Source organism: Callithrix jacchus, chromosome 1 (genome assembly GCF_049354715.1).
Source record: "Callithrix jacchus isolate 240 chromosome 1, calJac240_pri, whole genome shotgun sequence".
NCBI lineage: Eukaryota > Metazoa > Chordata > Mammalia > Primates > Cebidae > Callithrix > Callithrix jacchus.
In genome coordinates this window covers 161551226-161579101 of record NC_133502.1, presented here as the reverse complement: position 1 = coordinate 161579101, position 27876 = coordinate 161551226, and the positions used below count along the sequence as shown (strand labels likewise).

Below are 27876 nucleotides of genomic sequence, written 5' to 3'. Positions count from 1 at the left end.
GGCAATGAACTTCCTACAGGCTCAGCTCAGAACCTCTTGCCTGACAGCAAAAACGGAATGGATTATGATGTGACAAAAGATGGCTTTTAAATTGAGGAATCCTCAATATACTGAAATACTTGTGGCTTTGTGAAGACCCTGTCTCCTGTGCAGAAGGCATGAACTAGGCATGTCATTTTAAGTAGAGTAGGAAGAGAGTGAGATGAAAATCAAAGGATCATACCACCTAAAATACTGACACCTTAAAAACTGATGGTAATGGCCAGACTCTATGCAGACGATGAAGAAATTAGCTTATTGTGTTATCACTCTGGGTAGAAAGACTTGCATAGAATCACAAAATCAAAATATTTATTTTGTTCTTTTGCATATGACACTGTTAAAACATTCCTACTACAGCAATACTGCTCTCCAGGAGCTTACAATCTAAAACAGTCAATATTAATTGTAGACTCAGTAATTAAGGCATTATATCAAATGCAGACTTTGTATCTTTTTTTTTTTTGAGACAGAGTTTTGCTCTTGTCACCCAGGCTGGGGTGCAATGGTGCGATCTTGGCTCACTGCACCCTCCACCACCTGGGTTCAAGCAATTCTCATGCCTCAGTCTCCCGAGTAGCTGGGATTACAGGCATGCACCACCACATCCGACCAATTTTTTGTAGTTTTAGTAGAGACGGGGTTTCACTGCATTGGCCAGGCTGGTCTCGAACTCCTGACCTCAGGTGATCCGCCCACCTCAGCCTCCCAAAGTGCTGGGATACAGGTGTGAGCTACTGCACCCGGCCCACACTTTGTATCTTTTGATGTATCTACCGAAGAAGCAGCTGGAGAGGGCAGGATTAAAATTAAATGACATGAAAGTGTACTCCGCTCCACCTGCGCCTTATAAGGAACCCCTTATAACTAGAACCCAAGACCAGTACCCACAGCCTGAAAGGGAATTTCAGACAACCCTACCATAGAAGTCGTGAAGAAACCTTAATTTCTAATCTGGTGGATACAGTGAGGATTCCGTTTGTGGGCAATAGGGATGCCGGGTGTTCCTCCGTCACAGACTAGAGACAGCACCTAAGATTCTGTAACTCTGGGGAGGGTACCAGTCTTACAGAAATTCCAGTGGGGCACCTGCCTCTTGAAGCAGACTTAAAGTCTCTAACAGGTTTATAAATACCAATTTCTGGTTGGTATTTATATCCGCAGCATAGCATTGTTTACTGCATGAGGGCTAGGGAGATTTAATACACTAGACATATGAGATTAAAAACTGAAAGAAAAGGGAAAGGACAGCAGAGTAAGGGGCCAAAGAAATGGTGATGCAGTCTTCTAATAGATGTGAATGGAGAAGGAGGAAGAGAAGTTTAGATCCAAAATGAACAAGGAAGTGAAGCATTAAATTCCAAATGCAGGTATATGAAATGAAAAGTTAATGAAATCATTGTATTATCACAATCCAAGAGTTCAAGGTGAAATTTAAGCTCTGAGCTTTGTTTTTCTCCTTCAGTAGCTTCATCCTTTGGCAGCTAGTCTAAGAATCTCTGAAATTCAGGTTTTTCAGGAGATTATCCTGAATACCTGAAGACCTAATCCAAACTGATATTTCTTTCCATGAATTTCAAAGTCATAGTATTTTGTCTTAACTGGACTTGAATTTTCTTTTTTTGCTGGGACAGGATCTTGCTTTGTCACCTGGGCTGAGTGCAGCCTCAACCTCCTGGGCTAGAGCATCCTCCTCAGCCTCCCAAGTAGTCAGGACTACAGGTGTGCACCACCACACCCAGCTATTTTTTTTTTTTTTTATAGAGATTTTTTTTTTTTTATGTTGCCCAGCCCAGGCTGGTTCCAAACTTGGGGACACAAGCCATTTTCCCGCCTTGGCCTCCCAAAGTGTTGGGATTACAGGCATGAGCCATTGTGTCTGGCTGGCCTTGCTTTTACCTTACTGATAAGGTTCTGTTGCTGGGAGGGTATTCTATAGCAGTTCATGCTGAGATTTCTAGAGAGCACCAGAGTCACTACTATTGATTCTTATTTCTCATGGTTTTATGACTTCTTAGCTCGAGACAACAGACTGTATCATACCTTTGTGTTGGACTTTGTCAGTACCTGTTACTCACTCTGCTCATGCTAAGTATCATCATCAGAAGGGGATAGGATGAGAGAAAGACACAAAGCTCTGGAATGAGAGAAAAGCACAAGGCTCTAAATGTTGGTTTTTGGATTTTAACCTCAATCCAGAGGCTATAACCCTCTCTTGGTTCAAAGCCATACAAGTACACATTTCTTGCTTGCCAATGTTTAACTGGCACCCATGGAGAAAGTACAAACTTCAAAACCACAACAAAGGCCAACAGAATATCTGTTTTGTTTCCTCTGCCCTGAGGCACAACTGGATCTAGCACAAAGGAGGGCAGGATTTAACAACCAGCACAAGACAAATCAATTTACAGAGGTAGTTTGGACTGGGAATAAGACTGCAGTGTAGACTACAACTGAACAGAATAAAAATCCAATGTGATTCTTCATTGAGAACAGGGGTTCTGGCCACTTGTAATGTAATTAAACCCCCACGAATAACAAAGATTATATGGTTATATGAAAAATGAGGATCGGCTTGGTATGAGCACAGCTGTTGGAGCCTGAGGGAAATCTGACCATCAGCAAACCAGGTCTTTCCAAAGAGGAAGCTGGGCTTTTGCCCTTCTGGCCCATGACATAGATTTACACTGCAGATCAAAGGTCTCTCTCAACAATCAAACTACTTCCAAGAAACCACAGGAACTCAGAAGTGCCAGTTTGGGGGATTTTTGGTTGAGGCCCAGCAACTAGTGTTTTAACAAGCCCTACAGGTGATTCTGAGGCACACTAAAGCTTGAAAATCACTATTTTAGAGGCAGACATGGGAAAAATAATTCAAACTCTTTTGCTTCACTTTAGCTGGGACAATCCAAGATATCAAGTCAAAGCAAATTGTGAATGATTTTATTTAAAAATGTCTATTTCTGTTTTCTCGAATTGTCATTTTTTTGATTGGCAAGTTCATGCTAATCAAAGTGTTAAGTGGGAATGCAAATGGATGAGTCAGCCATCTGAGAATACATACTCTGCAAGCTCTATGTCTGTATTTAGTGTCAAACCACCCCTTTGCACACACTACAAGATTTTGGTGTAATGCATCATATCTAGAGAAAGGCACAGTGTATTTCCCACTCACTGAATCCAAAACTGGACCTCTTTTTTTTTTTTTTTAGATGGAGTTTTACTCTTGTTGCCTAAGTTGGAGTGCAATGGTGCCATCTTGGTTCACTGCAACCTCCACTTCCTAGAATCAAGCCATTCTCCTGCCTCAGCCTCCCAAGTAGTTGGGATTACAGGCTCCCACCACTATGCCCAGCCAATTTTGTATTTTTAGTAGAGAGTTTCACCACATTGGCCAGGCTGGTCTTGAATTCCTGTCCTCAGGTGATCCAGCTTGCCTTGGCCTCCCAGAGTGCTGGGATTACAGACATGAGCCACTGCGCCTGGCCCTGGACCTTATTTTCTAATGCTATGTTTGAGTTCTGGGTTTAGTTGGGCAAGAATTTCCCTCAACGGCAATTAATCCTGGCTGAAGTTAACCCCTTTCCATCACTGACCCAGGGAAAAAAACCACCAAATTTACTATCTGTTAAAAATTAAAAAAGGAAGCAGATGATCAAGTCATTGAAAAGAAAGCTACATGAACTAGACAAGAACATATTACTTGGCTCTAAGATAATAGAGGAGGAAATGACATCTCATGTGTGGCTTCTTACAAGAAATGGGAATCTCAGCTTATTAGAAAAAACAATTTGGGAGGTTACTACTTTAGTAACTAGCTCAGAGATTGTAAACTAAACCTCTGTTGAGCAGGGGTGTTTGTGCGTGTGAGTGCACGCACGTGTGTGCACATAAAGAGGAGCAAGAAGGGATGACTGGAGCAGGAATCACGTCTTCAAGTCTCGAACAGCTTCCCACTGCAATCGATAAGGCCACGCCATAGAATTTGACGTCAATGGCAATGCTCTGTGATGTCCACTACCACTGCCTTCTTCCAACTGAAGAGGAAGTATCCTGTACCGGCCCCTGCGGCTACTGCAATGCAGAGGTACCCGTTGTAGGTCATGAAGATGAGCATGAGGAAGTAGCTTATGACCACCTGGATGATGTGCAGCACTGTTTGTAGAAGGTGAGGAAAGCTCAGCATCTGCTGCCTGGAGAGTAAACAGGAACACAACAGTCAGGGACTCCTAGGAGTTCTGCAGATCAGGAGAAAGAGGGAAGGGTTCTTGCCATGAGCTCAGCTGGAACAGCCACTCTGGCAACTCATGGGTACTTGAATGTTCTTTGATTGGTCCCTGGAAATGAAACAGCATAGGGCTGTCAGGCTTATAAGCATTGGCCAGATATGGTTGTGGTTCCTCCAGTAGGAGGAACTGTTTTCGGGAGGAGGAGAAAGGAACAAGGAGAAATCCCGACTTATCTCCACCTTAGATCCTGAAAGGGAGGCCATAAACCCTCTCAGCCTTATCTGCCTAAAAAATATTTTCAGGCTTCCCACCTTTGCAAAGTTTATATACTACAAAAATGGAAACAGAAGCTGGGGGTGGTGGCTAATGCCTTTAAACTCAGCATTTTGGGAGGCTAAGGTGGGCTGATAGCTTGAGCTCAGGAGTTTTAGACCAGCCTGGGTCATCTGGCAAAATATCATCTCTACAAAAAATTTAAAAATTAGCTGGGCGTGATGGCTCATGCCTGTAGTTCCAGCTACTTGGGAGACTGAGTTGGGCGGAATGCTTGAGCCTGGAAGGTGGAGGTTGCAGTGAGCCAAGATCATGGCACTACACTTCAGCCTGGGCAATAGAGGGAAAACTTGTCTCTAGAAAAAAAATAGAATTGAGGGCTGGGTAGTGAAGTAGATATCACTTAAATAGGGATAAGGAGACCTGGCTATTCATCCCCTGTATCACTTTAGATAGGTCGAAATCCTTCTGGGCCTCAATAAGCTTATCAGTACAATGGGAATAAACACTGCTTGCTTGAAAGCAGGATGTCAGTCTATAGGATTTCTTAAGGTCCAATTTGGTTTTAAGACTTACGCTTTATTAAAACAATCTCAAAAAGCATTTGCAAATCTATGGGAAAAACTAATAATCACTGAAATACTTTCTTAGACAGAACACAGAAATCAATATAATGTTACATTGTAAACAAAGAGGACAGAGCTGACTAGTTGTAACTTTTATTTCTTGTTATTATCTTGGTAAACTTCTTCCAAAGTGACCAATACGTACAACTCAGAAGAAACATTTGTATTTGCAGACTTCCTCTCATTCCTCCTTTGGCCTGCTTATGATCTACAAACCCAGACCTCCAAGGACAGTTTTGATCAAGGTCATACAGAACTTCTAACTCAAGAAGACAGCTGCTGCTGATCAAATAGCTGCTTTCCTTTCTAGGTAGGAAATAGGAACCCAGATGGTTATGCATCATTACCATGTTGCTTAACTGATCGAGCTCTTTCGGACTTCATCTGGATCTGTTCAGTTCTTACCCAACAGTTTTATGTGTCTCCATGAGGATGGTTCCATTTGGTCCTGGGACAGGCATGGAATTGTAGCGAATGCTGACTTGTGACTTACGCAGCAGGCTCTCTCGGGCTATCTTGAGTCCTTCATAGAACATTGCTAGCAAAAACACTGCCACAAAGGCTCCAGCCATTTCTAAGTATGGAAGGAAAATATGGCAGTACTGTCAAACATGTGCAAAATCATTAGCCAATGTGCTGTCCAGCTAGAAAGACACATAGAAAAAATGCTACTCTCAATTTTTGAAGACATTATATTATTACCTCTTCTCTTACCCAGACAGGAGAACAGCTAAAATGGTGTAACTGAAAACCACTGCCTCTGCCAAGAACATATTTACTTTCTGATTAAGATAAGAAAAATAATCAGAACAATAATAACCTTTTGGTCAGACTGCTTGATGTCATCAAATTAGGTTATGCTGAAACACACGGTGTAGAATATGGAAACGGGATAAAACAATTTAGTTTCATATATGACTAACTACATTTCCTGAATAGGGATTTCAATTCTTTTTTTTTTTGAGACGGAGTTTCGCTCATTACCCGGCTGGAGTGCAATGGCGCGATCTGGGCTCACCGCAACCTCCGCCTCCTGGGTTCAGGCAATTCTCCTGCCTCAGCCTCCTGACTAGCTGGGATTACAGGCACGTGCCACCGTGCCCAGCTAATTTTTTTTTGTATTTTTAGTAGAGACGGGGTCTCACCATGTTGACCAGGACGGTCTCGATCTCTTGACCTCGTGATCCACCCGCCTCGGCCTCCCAAAGTGCTGGGATTACAGGCTTGAGCCACCGCGCCCGGCCCTAGGGATTTCAATTCTATGTCACACTGTGACATGTTGGTAGTTATATAAATGTATTCAAACTGCTAATTTAACACATTACATGAACTAAATGCTCTCCTTCTTCCCAAAACAAATTGATTTTGTGGCTCCAAAGAGACATCTGTTACCTAAGACAGTCCAACTGACTACTGAGTTTGCACAAGTTAAATTTAAAGTATACCACACAACACAATAGACACAAAGAGATTGGTAATCATCTACCCCCAAACTAGGCGTGACTAAGATGGCCATGCCAAGAATCAGGAGGGATGTGGGCCATAGTTTGGTAGACTAGAATAACACTGGTCTAGGTAGCTCTAGAAGGTCTGGGCCCTTGTCCTAGTTCTGACATATTAACTCTGATTGAGGACAAGTCATTTCACTCTTTGTATTACTTAATTTATTGTACAATAGAAGTATTATATTAGAGCAATAGTTTTTAACTTATTTTGAGGTGTTTGAATTTGACTTAGTCTTATGTTCAAGCCTAATAAGTAAACACTCTGAGGCTGGGCACAGTGGCTTCCTGTAATTCCAGCATTTTGGGAGGCTGAGGCGGGCGGATCACTTGAAGTCAGGAGTTTGAGACCAGCGTGGCAAACATGGTGAAACCCGTCTCTACTAAAAATACAAAAATTTGGCTGGGTGTGGTGGCTCATGCCTGTATTCCAAGCACTTTGGAAGGCTGAGGTGGGCAGATCACCTGAGGTCAGAAGTTTGAGACCAGCCTGGCCAACACGGTAAAACCTTGTCTCTACTAAAAATACAAAAATTAGCCAGGTGTGGTGGCAGGTGCCTGTAAGCCCAGCTACTCAGGAGGCTGAGGCAGGAGAATTGATTGAACCCGGGAGGCAGAGGTTGCAGTGAGCCAAGATCACACCATTGTACTCCAGCCTGGGTGACAAGAGTAAGACTTCATCTCAAAACAAACAAAATACAAAAATTGGCTGGGCGTGGTAGTAAGGTGTCTGTAATTCCAGCTACTTGGGAGGGTAAGGCAGCAGAATGCAATGAGCCAAGATTGCAACCTGGAGGTGGAGATTGCAATAAGCCAAGATTACTGCCATTGTACTCCAGCCTGGGTGACAAGAGTGAAACTCCATCTCAAAAAAAAAAAAGTAAACACTCTGGAAAAGAATGAAAGAAAATCGATTGCAAATGACTTTGATCTGGTAACTAAATTATTTTTTAGAGCTCTAAAACATACATGTTAGTTAAGGGAGGGTTTACCAGAGGACCAAAAATGTACTGACTGGGTTTCCTACCTTCTAGGTAGGAAAACAGGAACCAAGATGGTTATGCATCATTACCATGTTGACTCAGTAATCAGGTCAGAAAGAGGTACTGGACTTCCAAATTATTTGTCACTGTCTCTCATGTGACTATCCCCTTCCAACATTGCCTGATGGCTTACTCACCTCCAGCTGTATTGATCACCAAGCCAGAAAACAGTAGCTGCACATTCTCAAAGCCAAAGTAGAAGGTCATAGGCTGCCAGAAAACCAAAACAAGTCAGTCAGAGAGGAATGACAATTCTAAATGAGAATGATGGGCAAAGAAGCTTAGAACATTTGAATGTAGAAGACCTGGATAATAAGAAGAGACATTCATGCGAGTGGGAGGCTTTTCCCATTACTTGAGCATTACTACCCAGGCCCCCACCATCAACTTTTGTCTTTTCCTCTTTTCCTCACAATGCGTAAGGACCAGAACTTAATTCAGAAAATAGTCGATTTTAGAAGGGATTACCAAAGAAAGAAGCCTAAAATCTTGGTTCCGGTCTGACTCTGTAAGTAACTTGCTATATAATCTTGAGCAAATCAGTTGACTTCCTTGGGTCTGCTTTAGTTTTCCTCACTGGTAAACTGACCATTAAAGATAATAAACTTCCAGTACTATAATTACATTACTTCTATTACCCAAGTGGATGGGAAAGGGCCCACATTGCCCCTCCTATGGTGCTCACCATCATCATCATCATCATGTTGCTGTCTCCTCCACCATGGGAGTGTGAGGCTGAAGTGGTTGGGTGATGGTGAGAAGGTGGCATGGTGCTGTTGGGGTCTGTATAGCTCATCTCCATATGGTGGGAATGATCCATTTTTTCCAGGAAAAGTTGAGAGTCAGCAGAAGATTCTTTTAAGAGAAAGAGAAAGATTCTTATTATATATAATTAAGGATATAATTATATCCTTAATTATAATTATATATAATAATTAAGGATATAAAAATCTTATTTCTTTTTTAAAAATCTTTTTAGAGATGGAATCTTGCTATTTGGTCAGGCTGGAATGCAATGGCTATTCACAGGCATGATCCCACTACTGATTAGCACAAGAGTTTTGACCTGCTCCATTTCTGACCCAAGCCAGTTCACCAAGCAACCTGGTCGTCCCCCGCTCCTGGGTTTGTTTCTTGGTAAATACTTTGTCTATACGGAATTCATCTAATAAATGAATGTTCTCCTAGCATCTTTACTCAGAATTTTTTTTTTCATAATCTACAGATGGAGAGAGAAGAAACTTGTGCTAATAGAGATCACTTTTGGAGACTGCAGCAGAAAATTTACACCTAGGGCTACAGATGCCTAACCCTTATTCTGCAGATTGTTCCTCTTTTTTTTGAGAGAGGGTCTGCTTTGCCACCGAGGCTGGAGTGCAACTCACCGCAGCCTCAACCTCAGCCTCCTGAGTAGGTGGAATCACAGGCCTGGACCACTACCACACTCAGCTAATTTTTTGTTTTATTGTACAGACAAGGTCTTGTTATGTTGCCCACGCAGGTCTCAAACTCCTGAGCTCAAGCAATCCTCTTGCCTTGACCTCCCAAAGTGTTGGGATTACATGTGTAAGCCACTGCGCTCAGCCAGTACAGTTCCTTTAACAGGTATGTTTAATACATCTTCAAACTTAAATATTAGATAAGGAGAAGAAAAGCAGCTTCTTTGGGTTGCAGGAAACAGACATTCTGTAATAAGATACAAATGGATGCCATTAATGAAATCTAACTGCTTTAAAGCTTTCTAATCATAAATGTCAGCAGATAAAAAGCAAGGACTTCAGATAATTCACCTAATTGCTGTGCCCTGTGCCTAATCAGGATAGTTTGATTACATTTTCACATACAGGACAACCAGCCTTCAGCTAATTTAAATTTGAAGAAAGGTCTACTGTAGCCTTAGGCAAGCAGTGTGCACAGACTTTAGATACAATTTCAATCCTACCAGGACATTAGAGTGAAGAGCATGAAAAACAAGGTATAAATTGGATACTCTATATTAAATTAAGTCTAGACAACTACAAATTCAGCCTTGTATCTTTACTACCAAGTCACTATATTGCTGCAAAAGTCCATTTGGGACATAAACCAAGGAGCAATAATTATTTTCTTTCTTTCTTTTTTTTTTTTAGACAGTTTTGCATTGTTGCCCAGGATGCAGTGCAGTGGTGTGATCTCAGCTCACTGCAGCCTCCACCTCCTGGGTTCCAGTGCTTCTTGTGCATGCCTCAGCTTCCCAAGTAGCTGGGATTAACGGGGGGTGCATGCCACTACACCTGGCTAATTTTTATATTTTTAGTAGAGATGGGAGTTTCACCATGTTGGCCAGGCTAGTCTTGAATATTTGAGCTCAAGTGATCCGCCTGCTTTGGCCTCCCAAAGTGCTGGGATTACAGGCATAAGCCACCAAGCTCAGCCCAGGAACAATAATTCCTACAGCTAGAGTCAGAGTGGGGGAATGGGAAGCTGGGATGTGTGGAGGGGGAGGTGTCGGTGAATTCTCTCTCTTTTTTTACAGTAAATAAAACACCTCTATTTATTAATAATAAAAATATTTCCAAATCTTCATTAGTAGATTTAATGATAATATATAGTTGCTACAATGCCTTCATCAGAAAATTAGATTAAGAAGATACCTGAAGTTTATTTAACTGGAACTTGCAGAAATGCAATTTAACTTCTAGTTCTATCATACCTGCCTCCAGAATAGACATATATGACAGCAAAGACAAAATTATAAGTCTCTCCTTTAGATTATTATGTAACTAAAATAGCTAGCTCTATAATAAAAGAATTTTATGTGGTAAATCCTGACCAAGAGAGAAATAAAGTCATTATTGCTGCATATCCAAATGGAACCTACCCCAAATGTAGGGAGGGGCAAATGAAGTGAAAACCGGTTAGAAGATGGGATCAACTGCCTTAGGACAATTCTACATCCAGTTTGACACTACTCACAACTTACTCCTCTTCACTGTTTCTTGCAAGAAAGTCTGAAAACATAAGACTGTCCCTGCTGTTCCCTGTGGATCTCTGGCTAAGTGGCCAAAGGGCAATCCTGAGCATAGATGCACTCTCCTCCCCTCTATCCGCTATCCGCTATCCACCGCACATACTGAGAGGGATGAGTAGACTGAACAAACATAAAAAGATGCAGGAACAAATAAATACCCCAATAAAGACAATTCTTAAGTGGTCAATAAATTAGGGCACTTTCTTCAAATTAAGCTCTGTCAATTAGGCACTTAATAAAAACAAAAGACATATAAGCATCTAAACAACGAAGAAAGATAAAGAACAAGAGAAAGGGAAGATTTACGTTAACTAACAGCATGTTATACTTCAGCCAGAAGTTTTTGAAAGAAATGTTATTTGAGAAGGAAAATAAGTAGTATTTTTCTGTTTCTTAAAAATCAATATTCTTTTTAGTTCATTAACTAAAATTAGTTTTTCAGTGTTTTCAACATAGAAAGAATGCTCAGATTTTGGTTGAACAAGGCAAAATCAAGGCAGTGTCTTTAAGACCAGTAAAGGAAAGCATTAACTCATAAGCTTGTCTGAGAGGGTCATACTAATCTCATATTTGGATATAATATTAGAAAATTATGGCTTTAAACATAAAATATTAATGTTTCAAAATTCCACATTTTCTCATTCTTTCTTTTTAGCTATATGTACTTCAAATAGCCCACTTAATTTTAAAGAATTAAAGAAATACGTTTCACATAGTTTTGGAACAATGTGCACAGTGCTTGACCCAGAACCATTAGCTTGGAAGGAAAATCATTATGTTCCTGTGTACCACTGACTCAGTATAAAAAGGAAGAGAACCTATAACTGTCAAAGTATGGTTGGAAATGACTAATGACCTTTGGAATTTGCTACAAAATAAAAGATATAAAGTTTTGAGGTATTGCTGCCTTACCATGGTTTAGGGGAAAAAATAAGAGTTTTTGTTTTGTTTTGTTTTTTTAAAGCAATGCTTCTATTTAAAATTTTCTCCTTTCAGTCATTGTCATATTAGTTATCCCTGAGCTTTATCTCACCTGCACATCACATAAATCAGCCATCTACGGTTTTGATCATTTCATTTAGTGCTATGTCTTGTTATACCAACTTATGGAGCATTTCACTGCTCTGGCCCAGTTTTCCATACTTGTTTCAAATTCTTGACATTTCTTCTGTGGCCTGAAAACCACTTCACTTTATCTCAGTTTCTTTAGTTCCTCCTTGTTAGTCCAAAACCCAATAGCAAGGCCAGCTAGATAAGCTGCTCCCGGGAATGACATGTCAATGTCTGCCTATATTCTCTTTAATCAGGTCTGAAGTCATCTGCATGACAAAATCGTTCTTACAGACTCCTCCATCTGCCCACATTTTTCTTACAGGTGTATGAATCTCTTTCTGCATCATCTCATATAACTATTTCTGAAAGCTACTGACTTCAATATTGCTCTTAAGAGCTAGTAATTACTGGTGGAAGGCTTCAAACCCCATAAAAGAGGCATATGCCCAGAGGTCATTTAATAGAGCCTGTAATCCACTAGAAGATGGAACAAAACAAACTCCTTCAGAATCCTCTGCACTTTTGGCCATTTTTTCAGTCTCAGCAGCATCTGTGAAAAGCTCTAACTGTTAAGTCCCTTTTGTGGCAGTACCAGTGTCTCCTGCTTGCTTTCACCTAAGCATATGACTTCTTGCCCTATCTTTCACCGAATTAATGGATAAAAACTTTCAGTAGTCTGTTGAAGGCTTTTTCCAGTGTTAATATCCAAAAATGTCCCAGTTCCCATGGTCAGTTTCACATCACCTGTCTGGAAGTTTCACATCACCTCTCCAAACATGGCTGATTGCTGGTCGGCAACCAAGGCACCTAGTGGTACAGGCACACCAGATATCTCTTCCTCCAGGATCCAAAATTGTGGCTTATGTCCCTCACAGGAGGTACAAGAGAAATGGTACTGAAATTAAGGAGGTAATGATCCCACTCCAACACATCTAATATGGGTCAAAATGTCCAGTTGTACTAGCATTTGAAAAATCTATGGCATATACAGAACCTTTTGTGAGCTTATATAACAGCCAGGTATCAATAGTCTCAAAACAACAATTTTCTTCTTCAGCTGCCTTTTGCTCAGGTTCTGTCAAATGCAGATCAATCTCAAAGAAGTCTGCTGGGTTGTGAAAGTGAACAAACTGGCTGCAAAAACTCATTTAGTTCCAGTGAAAAAGTGAAGCACTTGGCAAGAACTGTGAAATAGCGTCATTAGAAGAGAATTATTCCAAGATTTTACAAGTTCAACAGCTCTTAAGTCTTGCCAACTTATACAGTTGTGAAAATGATTTCCCATTTTCTGGTTCCACGCAATAAAAGTTGCTCTCTGTGTTGAAATGTCAAGGCCAACAATCTGATTGATCTGTATTCCTGCAGCTTTGACTGCTTCTTTTAATATAGCAACAAATTGAATCCAAAGAACATCAGGATCAATTTCTACCCGGCTAATTTGAGGATAAAGACTTTCTAACTTTGCTGGAGCCGCAAACCCGTGCAGCCTGGTCACAGACGTGGCAGCGTCACAGAACTGCCCACGTCCAGCCCCAGCACAAAGTCAGTGTGCCGTGGCTCGTGCACCCTCTGCTCCAGGTCCATGGGCAGCCCCGATATCCTGACCCCACAGGCCTCTCTGCTACGGCCACCTCCCCAGCAGGCACACTATAAACCCTGGTGCTCCAGGGCCCCAGGGCCCCATGCTGGGCCACCTGTGGATTCTCTTATGTGTCCCTCAACTCCAGTCTGTGGAAGAAAAAGTGGTTTAAAAAATTCCAAGGTATTCATATTCATGAATCCAAGTATGCTTCTCATTATTCAATAAATAAATATTTATCAAACTCCTATTACATACCAAACTCTGAAGTAAGTGCTAATAATTCAACAGTGAATAAGACAAACCAGGTTCCTGATGGGGAGAGAAACAATAAACACAATATCATGCTGTGAAGGAAATAATCTGGGAAATAGGACAGAATTACTAAGCGATAAAGAAACTGGCTAGGCATGGTGGCTTGTGCCTGTAATCCCAGCACTTTGGGAGGCTGAGGTGGGCAAATCACTTGAGGCCAGGAGTTTGAGACCAGCCTGGTCAACATGGTAAAACCCCACCTCTACTAAAAAATACAAAAAAATTAGCTGGGTGTGGTGGATTACCTGTAATCCCAGTTACTTGGGTGGCTGAGCCATGAGAATCACTTGAACCTGGAAGGCGGAGGTTGTAGTGAGCCACGACTGCACCACTGCATTCCAGCCTGGGTGACAGAGGGAGACTCTGTCTCAAAAAAAAGAAAAGACGGGGTGGTGGGTAGGAAATTTATATAGATTAAGGGAGCCATCTATTTATCTATTTTTTCCTTGTTAACTCCTACCCCATGGTTCTATGACAGCTGGCTTAAGAAACAGGTTCTTATTCCTAGTGAAGGATAAGGCAAAGCATCAGGTAGGCATAACTGAGATCCACTTTCATGCCAGACACTACATCATTTTATAATTATAGAGCTTGACAATCTGGTATTATTAATACCATTACCATAAAGAGATTAGATTGGAGACATAAAGAGATATGGGTCTTTGTCTACAATGTTTTTAGAGTAAACACTAAAAAATACAATACACAATAAAATGGAGACCATAGGCAAAGTGTCAGTGATGGGACAAATGTTTTCAGATATAAAAGCAATCATGGTAGGATGAAGAAATCACTGGTATCTAAGAGATCATAAATTATGATATGGAACCAAACAAATGCAGTAAGAATGAAAAGATTTTCGCTAGCCAGGAAGACTATTAACACATCCTCACAAAGACACAGAGGCAGAAGACACAAATACTGTTCTCTTCTAGTAAGTCTGGAAAAATGATTATAGCATAAGAAAACCATAAAGGATTACTTCATTCCATATTATCCATATGAATCCTGGTCAGGAAGAGGCAGTGAATATTTGCAAGAGTGCCTTCTGTTCTGAGACCAAAGCAGATAAAGAAATGAGCACCACATAGACTTTCCTCAGGGAGCTGTAAGGCTAAAAGCTAGAAAGAGAAACTAAACAGTCATAATTTTCATTTTGGGACATAAGATAACATGTAAAGGACTGTTAAAAAAGCAAGACTATAGAACCACAAACTACCCAAAAGTTGTAACCCTGATTTCCTTTATGGACTTTTTATAATATTAATTATTACCATTAACTAATTTTGAAGAGCCACATGTTCTTAATTATTCAGGCCCCTCATTATCAATTAGAGAAATCTACTCAATGACGGCACATTATCAAATCTCTTCAGATCCAGGACATGGTACATACAAATCTCAAGAAAACCTTTCAAAGTATGCACCTGTTTTGAAGTGTCATCTGTAAAGGATATATTTCACATCCAAATATACTATGAGATAGAACAAGAGCAGAATCTAGTTGCTCTCATTGTCAGTGTACAATGGATGTATTGTAATGGAATTCTATGCAAGGCTTACCCAATGGTCTATGAATAGGAAGGTACAAAGCTGGTAGAGATTAATATATAAACATATACTCTGTAGGCTCAAACACAAACCAATCCTGGTAAGTCCTTTATGCTCACTAAAAGCCTTATTCTAGGAAAAATCCCACAGGAATATGCCAAACCTAAATGATATCAAAAAAAGAAAAACTTAGAACTTAATTATTAAAGCATAATAAATTAAAGTGATTATATTTTTCTCTTCCCACTTATCAGTGATGTGCCATATGTATTTGGATAACTCATCTTCTAAAGCAATCAAACACACCTAACCCATTCTCTCTAGAATAGAAATTCAATTTACATGAGGTAAACTAGCATTGGTTCATTTTAGCCTGTTTCCTTTGGTAGCTTTAATCTAAGATGACCCAAGCTCAGCTGCTTCCAAAATAAAAATGGGCACTGATGTAAGAATAAGTCAAAATCCACGGTCACAGCAATCTTTGCTCTATTTGTTTTTGTTTGTTTGTTTTTTTGAGATGGAGTCTCACTCTGTTACCCAGGCTGGAGTGCAATGGTGCAATCTTGGCTCACTGCAACCTCCACCTCTTGGGTTCAAGCATTCTCCTGCTTCAGCCTCCTGGGTAGCTGGCGTTACAGGTGCATGCCACCATGTCAAGCTAATTTTTGTATTTTTAGTCGAAGAGGGTTTCATCATGTTGGCCAGCCTGGTCTTGAACCCCTGGGCTCAAGTGATCCGTCCTCCTCAGCCTCCCAAAGTGCTGGGTTTACAAGCGTGAACCACTGTGCCAGCCTTTGCTCTATCTGTAATGAGAATAGTGTAGCCTTGTGGTAATTAAGAGCTGCACTGCTTTGTCTTTGGTTTATTCTAGTTTCTCCACAACTAACTTTAACTACTTCTGCTCTGAAAACTGTTTAATTTGGTTCAAGGTCCATATGTAGCTGGACTATACTTTTATTACATTGCACTCTCATGGAATCAAGATGATTTGTAAAGCAATTACAGTTAATGAAACTTGTAGATGAGAGAGTAATGAGGAGTGACAGGTGGAAAGTTAGCAAAATTTTTGTAAAGTGGTATTTATGGATTCACTAGGTTTCTGGTTTTAGGACAACCTATGTGCATGCATGTTAATTCCAGGCCAAAACTCCTGTTCTTGTTTTAAACCTCTGCTGTTCACTCTTCTTATCCTTATTCTGTCATTTCATCAAATTTACAAATTATTTGTTTGTTTTTTAAGACGGAGTCTCACTGTCACCCATGCTGGAGTGCTGCAGCGGCCTGATCTCAGTTCACTGCAATCTCTGTCTCCTGGGTTGAAGTGATTCTCTGGCCTCAGCCTCGCTAGTAGCTGGGATTACAGGCATGCACCACACCACCATGCCCAGCTAATTTTGTATTTTTAGTGAAGATGAGGTTTCACCATGTTGGCAAGGCTGCTCTTGAACTCCTGATCTCAAATGATCTGCCCACCTTGGCCTCCCAAAGTGCTGGGATAACAGGTATGAACCACCAGGCCAGGCCAAATTTACAAATTATTTGTAAAGAAGAATACTAAGTCTGTTTTATGTGGCTATAGCAGAATACCTGAGGCTAGGTAATTTATAAAGAAAAGAGGTTTATTTGCCTCATGATTCTGGTGACTGGAGAGTCCAAGAGCATGGTGCCAGCATCTGCTGGGCTTCTGGCAGAGAAGCAGAAAAAGGCAAGTGGGCATGTGCAAAGAGATGTGGGCTCACTTTATAACGACCTGACCTTGCAGGAACAAATCCATTCGTGTGAAGACAATAACTCACTCACTCCTGAGAGTGAGCATTAATTTACTCATGGGGTGGATCCTTCATGATCCAGATGCCTCTCTATAGGTCCTACCAGCTCTTACCACTGTTAAAAATACTAACGGAAAAAAGTCTGAATCTGTAACTCAGGGACAGAACTGAAAAACGATAAACCCCTTAGGATTCCTAACTTTTAATCTATGATAAAATCCACCTACAATATTTTATTTACCAAGTTGAGTTTATAACTAGGGTAGAAAGATTATTATTACTGAGGCCAGGTGCGGTGGCTCACACCTGTATTCTCAGCACTTTGGGAGGCTAAGGTGGGTGGATCGCTTGAGGTCAGGAGTTTGAGACCAGCCTGGCCAACATGGTGAAACCCTGTCTCTACTACAAATACAAAAATTAGCGGGGTGTGGTGGTGGGCTCCTGTAATCCCAGCTACTTGGGAGGCTGAGGCAGAAGAATCGCTTGAACCTGGGAGGCCGACGTTGCAGTAAGTGGAGACTGCACCACTGCACTCCAGCCTGAGCAATAAGAGTGAAACTGTCTCAGACAACAACAACAAACAAACAAACAAACAAAAAATAAAAACACTACTCTCAAGTCTCTTTCTGCCTATCCTGATTTCTGAAGTGGCTATGAACACTCATGTGGATAGTTCATAAGAGCTCTTCCTTGTAGCACAGAAATCTTCTTGGATTTTTTGTTTGTTTGTTTTTGAGATGGAGTCTCTTTTTGTCACCCAGGTTGGAGTGCAGTGGGGCAATCTTGGCTCACTGCAACCTCTGCCTCCTCAGTTCAAGCGATTCTCCTGCCTCAACCTGCCAAGTAGCCAGGACTACAGGTGTGCGCCACCACACCCAGCTAATTTTTTTGTATTTTTAGTAGAGACAGGGTTTCACCATGTTGACCAGGCTGGTCTTGAACTCCTGACCTCGGGTATCTGCCTGCCTTTGCTTCCCAAAGTGCTGGGATTACAGGCATGAGCCACTGTACCCAACCCCTACACAGACTTCTTCTGGATCTTTAAGGAAGATGAGAAATGGTCTAGGAATTGACTATTTAAAAAAAATTAAGCATGAGTTTATGTGGAATTTAGTTCACATAAAATAAGAAAAGGAGTTTCTTTCTCTTTTTTTTGAGATGGAGTTTCGTTCTTGTTACCCAGGCTGGAGTGCAACGGTGTGATCTTGGCTCACCGCAACCTCCGCCTCCTGGGTTCAAGCAATTCTCCTGCCTCAGCCTCCCGAGTAGCTGGGACTACAGGCATGCACCACCACGCCCAGCTAATTTTTGTATTTTCAGTAGAGACGGGGCTTCACCATGTTGACCAGGATGGTCTTGATCTCTTGACCTCGTGATCCACCCGCCTCAGGCTCCCAAAGTGCTGGCATTACAGGTGTGAGCCGCCGCCCATGACTGAGGAGTTTCTTTCTCAGGAAGGCTTTACACTATTTTGTTTCTGGGGAACATTTATCTTCAGTTAGGTACCTGAAGTTGGCTACATGCCAACTTGTTTCTATTGCTCTGAATGCCATTAACTATAGGAAGCAGCACATGCTATTTTGACTGTTGAAGAGCTCTGTACTTTTGTTGCTTTCCCGTCTCCCCCATTTAATATGTATGGTATGATATTTATACAAACAGCTTTCAAACTCTCCTTATAGTCAAGGGTCTTTCACAGTCAACCTCTGGAGATTATAAGAAGTTTTCCCTATATCTGCCCCATCACCTCTCACACAGACATAATCTGTAAAATCTAGTATCTTTAACAAAAATATGTATGAATTTAGGGTCAGAAGTTAGGAAATTAGCAAGACGGCTAAATTCTGATGCCTGTTCTGAGTCTTAGCATTGAACACTAGCCTTATTTCTATTGTGCAGTAAGAATAGGATATAATAATCCATAGGGACTATGGAGATTAGATTGTACTAAAAGACTACACAGAAGTAGTCATACATCTGCCATATGGGCTCTCTTCTCTAGCTCAGACAGAAATAATCTGGAGCCTCGGACAATTCTTTTGGAGACTGCCTAAAGTCTTTCCTGGCTTCCATGATAAGGAAGAAAGTCTTTATTCTTAAAACGATTAGGGTCATATTCCTTTTTAGATTTGTAAAAACATTAAACAAAGAGAAATCTGTCTAGTTTCTCTTCTGCTTTCTCTAGTCATTACTTATGCTTGGTGACTTGTACGTTTTTGGCAAACACACAGAAAATTCAAGGTCAAAGACAGTACACTACCACAAACAGGGATGCTTATGGACTACGTCCACATGATCAAGCAACCAGTTTAACTGGGTGAATCCTGGCTTTTGACGACCTGTAAGGAGTTAGTAGATAGTCTGAGAAATGGCTCTGGCTTTGTTTTGATTGCTCCTATAGGTGAATTTTAAAATTATCTTTGTTAGGTATGGTGGCTCATGCCTGTAATCTCAGTACTTTGGGAGGCCAAGACGGGTGAATTGCAGGAATTTGAGACCTGGCCAACACGGCAAAACCCCACCTCTACTAAAAATTAGTTGGGCGTGATGGTGCACTGTCTGTAATTCCAGCTACTAGGGAGGCTGAGGCATGATAATCACTTTAACACAGGAGGCGGAGGTTGCAGTGAGCTGAGATCATGCCACTACACTCCAACTTGAGTGACAGAGTAAGACTCTTTCTCAATAAATAAAAAGTAATATAAAATAAAAATTATCTTAATGGCCGGGCATGGTGGCTCATGCATGTAATCCCAGCACTTTAGGAAGCCGAGGCAGGCAGATCACTTGAACCCAGGAGTTTAGGCAGGGCAACACAGTGAAACCTCATCTGTACTAAAAATACAAAAATTAGCCAGGTGGGCTGGTGTGCACCTGTGGTTCCAGCTACTTGAGAGGCTGAGGTGGGAAGCTCGCTTGTATCTGGGAAGCACGGCTGCAGTGAGTAGTGATTGTGCCACTGTACTCCAACGTGGGTGACAGGGTGAGGTCCTGTCTCAAAAAAAAAAAAAATTATCTTGATGGCTCAATTAATTCCACACTTATGTTGGCTTTTTGGGGAGGAGTGGTGGCGAAGGAGATGTAGGTAAAAAAGGGGAGACCTTAATATAATACAGCAATAAATAGAACTTAGAGCTGGTTGCAGTGGCTCACACCTGTAATCCCAGCACTTTGGGAGGCCGAGGCAGGCAGATCACTTGAGCCCAGGAGTTTGAGACCAGCCTGGGCAACACAAGGAAACCCCGTCTCTACTAAAAATACAAAAAAAGTTAGCCAGGTGTGGTGATGTGCACTTGTGGTCCCAACAACTCGAGAGGCTCAGGTGAGAGAATCCCCTGATCCTGGGAGGTCATAGCGGCAGTGAGCCATGAACGCATGCACTCCAGCTTGGAGAACAGGAGTGATACCTTGTTGTTTTTTTTTTTTTTAAAAAGAAAAGTAACTTAGTAGCATTCCAGGCCAATATACTGGAGTTGCTTGGAAAAAACATAGTAGCTCCCAGTAAGTGGGAGGTAAAATACAATTTGATAAATATTTATGGAGAAGACTCTTCCCTTTGAAGGCTATAATGTTTCGTACTAATTCCCTGGGTTCTGGCTTCATATTCCTCTTCCAAACTAACTGACAGAGGCCAGGTGCAGTGACTTACATTTGTAATCCCAGCACTTTGGGAGGCCAAGGTGGGTGGATCACTTGAGGTCAGGAGTTTGAGACCAGCTTGGCCAACATGGTGAAACCCTGTCTCTACTTAAAAAAAAGAAAAACAAAACCAAAAACCAAACACGAAAACAAAACCCAAATTAACTGACAGAAATGTGACCATAATTGGATGAATATAACCATATAATCCTTTTTGATAATCTAGCTGCCTTTCCCTTGCCTATGTCTTTCTTGAGGTGCAGTGATTGTAGGTATACTTAATTTGATCAATTTCTCTTATAAAGGGTAGGCCTGAGTAAACTATGGGTCTCAGCCAGAACTGGCAAAAACTTAAAAACTCCTAAAGTTGTGCCATACCAATGCATTAAAAACGGTAAGTAAAACGATCGTTGGAGGTACTAAGAAAACAGGTCAGGTCAACAACAACAACAAAAGAAATGTAAAATACCTTATAATTATATATATTCAAACACATATTGTTCTCCCCAGATTAAACTTGCTACAACGGTAGTCTTACAAGGACAGTCTGCACTCAGGAAAGTAATTATCCCAAACCACCATTATAATTATCTTTACCTCACACACCCACACACAAATCTTAGATTTTATCTTTTTAAAACTTCTCCAAGAAAACCTGGCTACTGTTTTCTCTCTTGCGTTTGTTGATAACTCCAAGAAATCATCTATAATAAATTCTCACTTGCTTTTCTTCATAGCAATGTTGGGGCTAGGAAAGATATTAATAGAATTGGGCAAGAATTAATTTAGTGATTATCTGCAGATTTCAATAATCCTTATCATTATATTATTCTCTCTCTCTTGTTTTTTTCTGACCCTGACAGATGGAGGTATTTTCTCTTTCTTCACCATATGCCTTTCCTGAAGTATTTTTCATGTAAAAAAGCCAAACTATTCCATACTCAAGTAATAGCAGAATTTATGAGGATGAATTACTCATACATCAGACTAATAAGCTGCATCAAAAGTAACCAACTGTCAGAGACATAAAGGAGAAAACTACTTCAAACAACTACACTTAAAACTTTAAGTGCCTTCATTTATGAGGGGGCCAACCATCTAGACAAACAAGAAATGCTGCATGGAGTGACAAGTTTTTAAAAGAACAAAACAGAAGCTATGAATTAGTAGGAATAGCTTCTTTACTCACAAGCTCTTGGCTGAAAATACACATTTCAGAAAAAAGGACAATATCTTGGGAGCTGCCCTGAGAATCTTATTTTAACTGTACTTATGGAAAGAAAAAACAAAAACAAAAAACCTGTGTTTAATTCTAGTCAGAACAAGACAGAAAAAAGCTGGGGACAGTGACGTGCACCTGCAGTCCCAGCTACTCAGAGGATCGCTGGAGCCTGGGAGTTTGAATCTAGCCTGGGCAACATAGTGAGACCACCCCCTGCACCATCTCTTAAAGGAATAAGACAAAGAAATACTTTATCTCCAGATAATGGTTCAGGTCATCCCTTTCCATCATACATTTGATCTTCCTACATCACTCCAGCTTATTAAGCTGTTCAAACTGAGTAAAGGAGATGAGAAACCTGTTAGAACAAGACAGATCCTGGAGAAACTGATTACATGATGAATTATAGAGCCATTGAAGGCTATTATTTGCATGAGAAAATACACTAAAGTCAAACTTAATTTTTTAAATGCCCATTGTCCAATCCCTAGGTCACCCATGTCTTCTGGGTAATCATGAATGGACCTTGTAATTACCATATAAGCAACAAAATATAAAGGCAAAGAACTAGTTTAAATGTGAGAGAGGACACAGGTGATATATACTACATTGGGTAAGTTATTTTATATTTTAGAGCTTCATTTTCCTTAACTGTAAGAATACTGAATTATATAATCCATGAAGTTCCACCTAGAGTGTAAAAACACAAAGCTCTTGGGAGGCTTAGAAGCCTAGCATATAAAATGTAAAGCTCTTGGGAGATCTGAATATTTACATTTTCTGGCCAAATTTACCTTCATAGATACTTTTGGAATATATGTGTTTTGTGACAAATACGAGGAGAGAGATTGTAAACAAAACTCATACTTCTTTCTCAAAGTAGAAGAAGGGAAGAGATAGCTGGCTGCTATTAACCTTTAAGTGGTCTTAAATGCTAAAGCAAATCTTTTATGTGAATTAAGTCTCTAAGGCATGAAACCTTGACAAGTGCCACATAAAAGGACATCAGGGGAAATGGAACAAACTGTAAGATAAGATCAACTTAAAAATGATTTTAGGCCTGGCATGGTGGCTCATGCCTGTAATCCCAGTGCTTTGGGAGGCTGAGGTGGGAGGATCACTTGAGCCCAGGAGTTTGAGACCAGCTTGGGAAATATAGTGAGACCCCCATCTCTACAAAAAAGCAAAAAATTAGCCTGGTGTGGTGTCATGCACTTGTAGTGCCAGCTACTGAGGGAGCCCCTGAAGTAGGAGGATTGCTTTGAGCCTAGGAGGTTGAGGCCACAGTGTGTCACAATCTTGCCACTGTACTCAAGCCTGGGCAAGAGTGGGACTCTGTCTCAAACAACACAAAACAAAACAAAAAGAACCCAACCTACCTTCCTTTTCTACCTATTGTACTTTGTATTCCAGCCAAACAAGTCCAATGGCCAAAGTTGATATGCTCCTAGGAAACATCCCACACTTGTCTGGTATCTTTGCCTACATTGTTTCTTCAGTCTGAAATGCCCATCCTTACAATCTCTAGTGCAGAAAACCCACCTCATCCTCCAAGGTCTAGTTTTAAGATCTCTGAACATCCACAGTATATTGTGCCTTTCCTAATAACTCTACTGAAACTAGGTCTCACAAAATACTCTAAAATTTTTTTATGGTATTTTCAATCAGTGCCCATTTCTATCATCACACTGATAGAATGGTATTGAGAAATAGTAGGAGAAACAATTGAATGAAAGTATTCTAAAATTCTTTCTCATCTTTATCAATTGCAGACACTTAATGAGCCCCTCTTGGATGCCACTCTTTCTTGACTCAGCTAAGGAGAGAAGTCTGGCTTCAAACAATTTGGTCTGGAAAGAGACGGATGAGCCATTTCTTCATCTATATATAGATCGCCTGAAACTGAAACCTGAGTGTCCTGTCTCTTAATTTGTGGGTCACAGAATCCCACTAAGAATTGGAAAGACCTTAGCAGTCATTGCATAGTGCTCCTCAAGAATACACAAATTCTAAAATAACTGTTCAAATACCTCTGGGGACTTGTCAGACAAGCGTGTTGCTCCCTTCCAGAAATAGAAGGAAGCAAAATTCTCTTTCCAGTCAAGACAAATACAGAAGATGCCTCATAGGAATCTGAATCTTGCTAGTTGTCAGTGATGATGCTGATGAACCAGTAAACCAAGCTAAACCAGTATATGTACTGCAGATACTATTTGCATGTACTTCTCACGCTGTGGTTTGCTTCTTGGGCTGCACTCCCAAGAACTACTTTCTGCCTGCAAAAAGAAACCTAAGTATCTTTACCCCCAACTTCTGATGTTGACACACTGATTTTTAAGCTCACTATGTGGCATTTATTAATTCTTACAAAATCCATGTAGGTTTCAATATCAACCTATAAGGAATCAGATGCAAAAAGACTAGGTACTTGCCTTTGTGGGCCTACTCAAGAGGAGGAAGGCTCTCAGTAAAAATGTAAGCAAATAAATATATATAGGTAGGTATAATTACAATTTATGTAAGAGGTATGAAGGAAGTATAATGAACTGTGGCAGAGAATAACAGTGAAAGAACTAATTTAGATGGAGGGCAGGTGGGAAGAGAAAGAGAGGGGCTTTCTTGAAGGAGCTGACTTAGACTGATAAATTATTGGAGTTTGGTAGAAAGAAAAGGAAGATTCTTCTTCAGGGGAGAGAAGAAATAAGGGATCAAGGTCAATATGAAGAGAATATATTGAGTGAGCAGAGGAGAAGCCAATGAGGTTGAAGAGGGAGGCATAAGGGATACTCAGTTAAGAATATCTGGGTGTGTCCCCAGTATTTTGGAAGGCAGAGGCGGGTAGATCATCTGAGGTCAGGAGTTCGAGACCAACCTGGCCAACATGTGAAACCCTGTCTCTACTAAAAATACAATAATAAGTTGGGCATGGTGACAGGCACCTGTAATCTCAGCTACTCGGGAGGCTGAGGCAGGAGAATCACTTGAATGCTGAAAGGTGGAGGTTGCAGTGAGCTGAGGTCCCTCCATTGCACTCCAGCCTGGGCAACAAGAGTGAAACTTCATCTCAAAAAAATAAAAAGAAGAAGGTCTTAGGCTGGGTTTGGTGGCTCACGCCTGTAATCCCAGCACTTTGGGAGGCCGAGGCAGGTGGATTATGAAGTCAGGAGTTTGAGACCAGCCTGACCAATTGGTGAAACCCTGTCTCTACTAAAAAATACAAAAATTAGCCAGGCGTGATGGTGTGTGCCTGTAATCCCAGCTACTCAGGAGGCTGACGCAGGAGAATCACTTGAACCTGGGAGGCAGAGGTTGCAGTGAGCCAAGATCAGGCAACAGAGCGAGACTCCATCTCAAAAAAAAAAAGTTATTTTAAGAATTCTAAATTTTATTTCCACAGCAATTGGAAGCTATTTAAAAGTAATATGCAGGGACTTATATTTCCTGTTTAAGTTCTTCTTTGAGGCAGATTTACAGAAGGAAAAAAAAATCTTTATAGATTAAATTCTTACAGCTACAGCTGTTTAATCTGCCAGGATCCAGAATATCATCTGTTAAAACTTCAAAAGGATGAGAAGAATCATCTAATTTCTGGGCATAAAATGATTAAGGGGGACAATTTAAGAATATTCTACAAAAACTAGTGAGAAGAATTTATTTCTGGATTTTAAGAGCTTCTAAAGTTACATGCCACTCTTTGCAGGTAAGATTTGATCTTACAGACTATTTTTGGGGTAGGAATTTAAAAAGTCTGGGGTCCAAAGGTATTCAAATCCTGGCTCTACTAATTTCTAGCTGAGTCTCCTGGTGATATTTCCTATAACTGTAATCCCAGCACTTTGGGAGGCCAAAGCAGGTGGATCACGAGGTCAAGAGATCGAGACCATCCTGGTCAACATGGTGAAACCCCGTCTCTACTAAAAATACAAAAAATTAGCCAGGCATGGTGGAGTGTGCCTGTAATCCCAGCTACTCAGGAGGCTGAGGCAGGAGAATTGCCTGAACCCAGGAGGCGGAGGTCACGGTGAGCCAAGATCGCGCCATTGCACTCCAGCCTGGGTTACAAGAGGGAAACTCTGTCTCAAAAAAAAAAAAAAAAAAAAGTCCCATGGGTTTTTAGTTTTGCAACAGGTACTACAAATAGAGATTCCTACAGGGATTGTGTCCAGATTTCAATAGCATTTCAGTAAAATGACTCAAATTTGGTATTTGCTCAATAAATAAATCAATAAATATGATGAAGGCAGACTAGCCTCTGGGAGGGACATGGGCAGCAGACACACAGCAAGTTCTTAATAAACTACACAATCGATGTAAGACACCCTCAACAGTGATCTAAACAAACTCCCTTTTTGTCGCTCATACCTCTTCAAAATATTAGTGATTAAGATTTGTGAACTCCAGACTTTATTTATTTTTTAACTAAAAAAAAAATTTGAGACAGAGTTGCACTCTGTCACCCAGGCTTGAATGCAGTGTCACGGTTTCTGCAACCTCTGCCTCCTGGGTTTAAGCGATTCTTGTGACTCAGCCTCCCAAGTAGGTGGGATTACAGACGTGTGCCACCACACCTGACTAATTATTGTATTTTTAGTAGAGACAGGGTTTCATTATGTCGGCCAGGCTGGTGGTCTTCAACTCCTGACCTTAGGTGATCCACCTGCCTCAGCCTCCCAAAGTGCTGGGATTACAGGTGTAAGCCACTGTACCTGGCCTGTGAATGCCAGATTTTAATGCCCTGCTTTAGAGATAGTGAAAACACACTAGAGTGAGTCAAAGATCTGGATTCTTGTCTCAACTCTATCACTTTGAGTTCTTTTGGGGAAACAGCTATGTCAGGGTTTAATCTCAGCATTACTGACATTTTCAACTGGGTAATTCTTTGTTGCCTGAGCTGTCTTGTGTATTGTTGGATGTTTAACAGTATCCCTGACCTACCGACTCAGTGCCAGTATCACTGCCCCAGTTGTGACAAACAAAAACGTCTTCAGACATTTCTCAATTTGTCCTATCCCCATGAGAAGCACTTTCATACTCTGAGTTTCAATGTCTCATCTGAGACTCATGGAAACATGGAGATAACATCTATTTTGTCCTCCTTCAGGGTTACTATATGATTCAAATAAGATAATGAATGGGAAAAATGAGGGCAGAAAAGACCATATATGTAAAAGCCTTATTATTACTCTGTGACAGTATTAATATTATTATTATGCTCTGTGAGAGCTCAACAAAAAGGTTAAACCATCATATCTTGTTTACAGAATTCATTACAAGGCTTAGGTCAAGGCTATATGCAATCTAATATACCCTTTAGGTGGCTATTCAATAAGTACTTGTTGAGTGGTTGATTCTAAGTCTGGGTCCAACAGTAACGTCATTTACTCTTGTGGCATGTTCTCATACACACCTTTTCTGAGAATTGCTGAGCCACAACACTGTAGTATGTTTCCAAACTTAACTCCACTTAAAAGAATAGGCCTAGATTAAACAAGAATAGCTACTCATTTTTCAGATGGAAAACTGAGGTATAAAGGTTAAAGGACTAGCCAAGGTCACAGGGCAGTTAGTCTAGTGGTTGTCAGTCATTAGAAGCCTGATTCTGATCTCAAGCCCAGTTCTTTTTTATTATTTGCAGCATGGTCTTTCTATCCAATTATCTCCTGTATCCATGTTCCTAGTGTGTCTTAATACAGTTAGTTTTTGTTTGTGTTCTAAGGGCAACTCAGAAAAATGGAAGCAAGGAAACAGCTGTAGTTTTGAGAGAGGTTTGGAAAAAAAATGTAGACTATTCCTATTGAGGTACGACTGAATATTCTTTACATTCAGGGTAAACCAATGTCAAGTTATCCTAGTGCTCTGACAAGTCTATGAAATCCTTGCCCATTAAGTTGTCCAGGAGGAGCGAAATCTAATCGTTACCTCCTTCCAGGGCAGTTGTGTCTTGCAATGCTTTATGCCATGCTTCTGGCATACAATGTGCCACAACTGTCATCTGCAGTATTCTTGGCTACTCTACCTCTAAGTGG

The 27876-nt window shown here is 40.8% G+C and overlaps 1 protein-coding gene and 1 pseudogene across 5 annotated transcripts in view; both read right to left on the bottom strand.

Annotated features, from left to right (window-relative positions):
• Window positions 1-329: 329 nt before the first annotated feature.
• The window catches only part of SLC31A1 (solute carrier family 31 member 1), a 42842-nt gene continuing 15295 nt past the window's right edge, over window positions 330-27876 (bottom strand). For 3 of the 5 annotated variants that reach the window (XM_017975630.3, XM_017975635.3, XM_009001488.5), the window contains 4 exons: window positions 8398-8567; window positions 7850-7922; window positions 5573-5741; window positions 2967-4232 (listed from right to left, as the gene is read on the bottom strand). In XM_017975630.3, coding sequence (XP_017831119.1) covers window positions 4031-4232; window positions 5573-5741; window positions 7850-7922; window positions 8398-8532 — 579 coding nt within the window. In that variant the 5' untranslated portion in view covers window positions 8533-8567 and the 3' untranslated portion in view covers window positions 2967-4030. Of the gene's footprint in view, window positions 4233-5572; window positions 5742-7849; window positions 7923-8397; window positions 8568-13914; window positions 14033-27876 lie in introns of all 5 variants that reach the window. The other 2 variants (XM_054259143.2, XM_002743211.6) reach the window with 2 other exon arrangements.
• LOC103794631 (glycerol kinase 5 pseudogene) lies at window positions 12398-26842 on the bottom strand (annotated as a pseudogene).